General features: G+C 48.9%; 1 protein-coding gene across 1 annotated transcript; it reads left to right on the forward strand.

The window, feature by feature from the left end:
• The first annotated feature begins 3769 nt into the window (after positions 1-3769).
• GJD2 (gap junction protein delta 2) lies at positions 3770-5906 on the forward strand. The gene is made up of 2 exons (XM_054565154.1): positions 3770-3849; positions 4869-5906. The coding sequence occupies exons 1-2, from the start codon at positions 3779-3781 to the stop codon at positions 5761-5763; spliced, it is 966 nt and encodes a 321-aa protein (XP_054421129.1). The 5' UTR covers positions 3770-3778; the 3' UTR covers positions 5764-5906.
• The last annotated feature ends 502 nt before the right edge of the window (positions 5907-6408 follow it).

The raw sequence follows: 6408 nt of genomic DNA on the forward strand, positions 1-6408 counted from the left end.
AAAATTACTTTGCAGCAAAGATGCAGAGACTTCATTTGCCACTTTTTTCTTGTAAGTCTCATAAGACAGATTGGGTTTGGTCCATCAGAAGACAAATTGATGGTTTCATTAGGAAACAGATGTATGTAGGCCACTGGGAAAGATAAAGCTCAGTTAATCCTTCCTGTTTGTGAATGAAATGTGGAGAGGGACCAGTCCCAACCTGAATCCTTGTCCCTCTGAAGCCTTTACAGTTTTTCCCGCTAGAGGTAAGGGTATTTCCCTGCACTATTTGTGAAAATTACTGTTTGGTGCGACACCGCTTTGCAAAGCCAATAGCCCAGGTATTAATTTCCTTTAGATACTTGCAGATGGCTATGCCTTCAAGATCCAAACCACACTAATTCCCCTTTCCTTCCTCAAAGGTCTCATTTCCACCTTTTAAAATTATTTGGTGCTCAGGAGCATTTGAGATCTTGCTCCTTGGTATATGTCATCAGTTTGGCTCAAATAAACTCTTAAAAAGTTATTTGGTCCTCTTCTCTAAGACTCTCAAAGAGCTTTTTTCCATTACTTGTCTGACTTCAGGCAAGCCACCTTATTTGGGGGTTAATTTTAACATCTGTGAAACAGGATGGGTGGGGTTTTCCTGATGTCTAGGATTCCTTCCTGCCCTAATACTCGCTGAAGCAAAAGTTCTCAACTCCTTATTGTTACCAGAACCACTGAAAAGAACTTAATAAAAATTCAGGCACTTAAAGCACACTTCCATAGATTTTAATTTAGCAGGTTTGGGGTGGGAGCCCAGCACCTGTATTTTTAATAAGCATCGCCAGATGGTCTAATGTTTATCCTGTAAGTTGCATTGTTTCTCATCCAAAACAACTGCATTAATAAAGTAAAATGAGTTTTAAGTAAGAGCTAAAGGAAAGAACTTCCCAGGCAACTTAAATGGGGATCTTCACTCAGAGGGAACTTGAGTCAGTAAGAATCTAGCTGGACGAGATAATACCCTGAGGACACTCAGAGATGCCCAGCTCCAGGTAGAACGCAGAACCTTTTCCTCTTTAATGTGGCACCATCGGGGCAAGTTATTAATTAAAAATGGCACCAATTGCCAATTGGGCTCAAAAAGGAAACACAACATTGTAAGTGTAAAACAACTTATAAATGATTTTAAAAAATAAAAACAGTTCATTGTTTTTGAAGTGTGGTGGGGATAATAAGGATTTACCTCAAAAGAGGCTACCAAATTTGTTGATTTTTAAAATATAGGTTCTGTGTATAGATTTTTGTGTGTTTACACATGTGTATTATATATACATGTGTTCATATGTTGAATCTATATGACATATTAAAGTATAATTCACAATAATGAACTAATAATTAATGAGGTAGTTATAGCCTAGCGCTTGAAAATTGTATTGTAAGAATATTTAAAATGTATTTGCTGCACTCTATGGTCTAGGCATATCATCTATACGAGTTTGGAAAAGCCACATGTGTAGAACATGATCTTGAGTTGTGCAGCCTATTTTCAGACATTTAAAGATGCTAGACAGATTTCCTGTGGGACTTTCTCATTCATTCACTCCCTGCCTGCAGTCTCTGACTCCACAAGTGCCTGCCAGAGGAGGAGGGAATACAGGGAGCCAGAGCCTAAGGGAGCAGGGGCGGGGGAGTCTGGGGGAACACACCGACTCTGCGTTGGGGTGTCACCATTCCATCTGGAAGCACATTAGACGATCGATGATCCATCCATCTCCAGTTTTGCACCTCCTCCCTGCCCTGCAGGAAATAAAAAGTGCCTGCATTAGCCCTAACGTTCCATTTACACCTCTACCTTTCTCCACTCTTCATGGACTCTTTTACTTCTTTACAGTGAAAAGCTGCTTCCTTGGGGTAAAGGTGACGGGCCTGGGAGAGATCTCACTGACCCCTCACTGATCTCACTGAAGCTTGGGTTGTGCCTTTAAACTTCGCATGTCACGCAGATGCCTTGTGAACAGACTCCAGCTCATGCCATGCACCCTTCTTCCCAGGCCCCAGGCCACCAGCTGCCCAGCCACCGGGTTCCTCTTGAACTGAAGGCTCATCATGGTGGTGCTTATGTAATACTCCTATGTGCTATGATCACTCTGGATAATTAAGACTTCTTTATATGCCTAGAATGAGTTAGCAACCCTTTCACAGTTGTATTTTTAAAAGGGTGGCAACTACTTACCCACTGTGCTTTTGGCACATTTATATGGAATACTCCCGACTACTGTGTCTCCTAATGCTGACCCCTGAGCTAATTAGCAGCCTCGTGTGATTATTTCAATTTCCTAGAGACCAATTAAACAGTTGCTCTAGACAGAATTCACAACAACAACAACAAAAAAAATGTAAATTTAAAAACAGAAACCAGGATCTGCTGGTGGAGGAGAGAAAGCCAAGGCAGGAGACACAGGGCAAGCGGCAGTGGGTGAGGCTGTGAGAGGCTGTGAGTCCGCTGGTGTGGAACAGAATACTGGGCCTCCTTAGATCAGATCCATCTACAGTTTTCCTGAGGAGTACTTCCTCCTCCCATTAGTAAAAATAAACAAGCAAATAAATAATTACACATACACACAACATGAGAGACCGTTAATCTTGATCATCCACTGACTCACACGAGGCCCCTCTGAAGTACAGATTGTGCCCAGACCCATCCTCAGAGGCAGCTTCACACCTGCATTTCAGCTTCAGCCTAAAGGGACTCTCGTCAAGCCTCCCTCGCCGCTGCATCCAATCCACGGCGGCATCAAACCGCAGGCTCGCTCTGAGCCACGCAGTCTTCTCCAAGGGAGATTTAAACACGTCCTATTGTCGCCCTCACTCTCCCTTCCCAACCAGCCTCTCTATTTAGAGAGGGAATTTCAGTTGTCTCCCCGAAAGCGAAAAAGCGAAAGGTGAGGGCTGCCCGTAGAGAGAAGCTGAGCTACCTACTCACGCCCCTCTCCACTGACCCACGCTTCTGCTCCTGGCTCCGCCTTCTGCTTCAGGGTGCTGGTGGTCAGGTGAGGTTACCTGGGCTCCCGGAGAAGCCCCGAGGGGCGGTGCGATCCTTTCTCTCGAAGTTGCCCTACTCCTCGCCGGGCCCCCAGGACCGCTTCCCCCTCTGCCCCCGCGCGTGTCCCCTCTGCCCCTGGGGCTTCGGCGCACAGCAGCAGCCGCGCGCAGCGCTCGGCTCCCCTCCGCCGACCTGGCGTGACGCAGGCGGAGACTACTTAAGGGCGGATTAGAGGCGGCGGCCGCGGATTCCCGAGCTCTGCAGCCGGCTCCGCGCGCTCCGCCCCAGGCTCGCAGGTGGCAGCGCGGCAGCGCTCAGTGCTGGCTGAAGTGCCAGCCGCGGGGACTGGTGCCCAGACCCTTCTGGCCCCCAACCCCGGGGTTGAGTGGCGCCCAGAGACCTCTCTCGGGCGGGCGAGAGAGCTCGCGGACCTGCACGCTGCCACCCCCCGCCTCTGTCCCTCGCCCGAGCACCCGAGGGCTCCAGACCTGCCCCCGGGACGGCGCGAGAGGTCGCGCCGGCTCTCCGGGCTGCGCCAGCTGCCCCAGCTGCCCCATCAATCGGGGCGCGCTTGAATTTCTTTCCCCATTTCCCTCTTTTAAGTATAATAAAAGGGAGGGGGGATTCGTGGATTTTTTAAAAATTTGCTTCCTTAATCGCGGGGCAATTTGCACCGAGCCGGGAGGTGCGGCCCGGGGAGGGGCCAGGAGCCGGAACGTGCCCGGTGCTGCCCAGTCTTTGTCTGCTGCCTCCGGATGCACAGCGATGGGGGAATGGACCATCTTGGAGAGGCTGCTGGAAGCCGCGGTGCAGCAGCACTCCACTATGATCGGGAGGTAAGGGCGCCGAGCCGGCCGTCGGGCGGCCCCCGGGAGTCCCTTCTTACATCCAGGCGAAGCCCCAACAGCCCCCAGTCCATCCTCTGCCCCTTCGCATCGTCCTCAGCCCATGTGTCTGCGTTCCCCGGCGTTGGGGGATTACCTGATGCCCAGAGATGGCCCCCTCCTTCAGCTACTCCGGCTCAGCGTTCCCCTCCCCTCCCCCTGAAGCACCACCGGGGGGTGGGGGGGTTCTCTCTTCTCCCAGCGAAAAAGGAGTTGTTGGCTTAGTCATTGTCCCCCCATTCTCCAGAGTCAGAGCCAATCTCCATCGGTCCCCTAAATAGAATCTACAAGGAAAGCAGGATTGCATTTGGACAGAGAAGGGCAAATGGGAAGATGGATTTGCTCTTCAGAGCAGATGTATCTTTCCCCAACAAATATTTATTAAGCTAAACTGATTTGGCTATTAAAACTTAGAATCAGAAACCCACACACTCAATTAACAATTTTGTATATGAGATATATATATATATATGTATATATATCTCCATGTATATATATTTGTAACTATCTGTTTATGTAAAGCATTAGGTTCAATATTCATACTGAGGATAAACACCCAGTTGGTGTATTTACATATATATACACTCTGTGTAGACTTTGAAACATGCTCTATTCAGATATTCCGTGTGCATTTGCCATATCCAGAGTGAATGTTTGTTTTGTGCCATTGTACACCCCTTATATACCGATGAAATTTATCTGTTGCAAATGTACCATGTCCAAAATATGGAGACATACATATCTGAGATTCCCGAAATATGAAGTGCTCCCAGCACCCAGCAGAAAGCAGGAGAAAAAAAAAAAAAGACAAAGCTTTCCTAAGATTCCCGGTTCAGTACCACGCAGGGATGGACAGCTCCTCAGCCAAAGCACTGGTGTAAACACCAGAGCGGGGAAGGGAGGAGCAGGGGTTTCCTAAGTCAGTGACTCAGCCCATGAGAACCTCTCTCCCTTCCTGTCCCCTTGCTCAGGATCCTGTTGACTGTGGTGGTGATCTTCCGGATCCTCATTGTGGCCATTGTGGGGGAGACAGTGTACGATGATGAGCAGACCATGTTTGTGTGCAACACCCTGCAGCCCGGCTGCAACCAGGCCTGCTATGACCGCGCCTTCCCCATCTCCCACATACGTTACTGGGTCTTCCAGATCATAATGGTGTGTACACCCAGTCTCTGCTTCATCACCTACTCTGTGCACCAGTCTGCCAAGCAGCGAGAACGCCGCTACTCTACCGTCTTCCTAGCCCTGGACAGAGACCCCTCTGAGTCCATGGGGGGTCCTGGAGGAACTGGGGGTGGGGGTAGTGGTGGTGGAAAACGAGAAGATAAGAAGTTGCAAAATGCCATCCTCAATGGGGTGCTGCAGAACACAGAAAACACCAGCAAGGAGACAGAGCCAGATTGTTTAGAGGTTAAGGAACTGACCCCACACCCATCAGGGCTGCGCACTGCCACACGGTCCAAGCTTCGAAGGCAGGAAGGCATCTCTCGCTTCTACATTATCCAAGTGGTATTCCGAAATGCCCTGGAGATTGGGTTTCTGGTGGGTCAATATTTTCTCTATGGCTTCAGCGTCCCAGGGTTGTATGAGTGTGACCGCTATCCTTGTATCAAGGAGGTCGAGTGTTATGTGTCCCGGCCTACTGAGAAGACCGTCTTTCTAGTGTTCATGTTCGCTGTGAGTGGCATCTGTGTTGTGCTCAACCTGGCTGAACTCAACCACTTGGGATGGCGCAAGATCAAGCTGGCTGTGCGAGGGGCCCAAGCCAAGAGAAAATCAGTCTATGAGATCCGCAACAAGGACCTGCCACGGGTCAGTGTTCCCAACTTTGGCAGGACTCAGTCCAGTGACTCTGCTTATGTTTGAAGGGGCAGGTTTTGGGGAGGCCTATGGGATGACAAGTAGCCCCAAGGCAGATGACTGCTCAGGAATGTTTGTACCTGCCCTCACTTATGTGACTCTCACCATTGAGATACAGGATAGGACTGGTTAAGAGAGGCTCTTGCATCAATGAGAGAAGAGAGAAAGTAGAATCATTACTACACGTCACACCACTGGCTTCACCAAGACAGCTTGGCAGAGTGATGAGATGGATCAGTTTGACTCCTATGGGACCTTTTATTTTATGGCTCAGTGGTGATCTTGATAACAGTGGACTTGCATAGCTACAAAGTAGGACTTAGCTCTGCTGAGCTCTGTATCCTGGTGAATGGTGTGAGTCAAATACTTCATTGATACAAAACTTGTGACTTAAGCCCAACACATCCCTTTGTCCTGGGCTGCAAGACAAACATCCTTGAGGCATCCTTCATGTATCCTCTTATCAGCATGCCCCTTTCCCTCAACCCAGGATAGCATGCCAGCTTTTTTTCTGAATCTGGCCTTCCAGTAGACCTAATATGGTTTATCTGCAAGCTAGAGGGAATAACTTGAGGTGCTTTTTGGAGAATGCTCATGGCAAAGGTTTGCATTAGAGCCCTATATGACTGGCCCTTAGTCATTATGAAAACC

This window comes from Pteronotus mesoamericanus, unplaced genomic scaffold (genome assembly GCF_021234165.1).
Source record: "Pteronotus mesoamericanus isolate MK-2021 breed Mesoamerican mustached bat unplaced genomic scaffold, CSHL_Meso_final contig_164, whole genome shotgun sequence".
NCBI classification, from domain to species: Eukaryota; Metazoa; Chordata; class Mammalia; order Chiroptera; family Mormoopidae; genus Pteronotus; species Pteronotus mesoamericanus.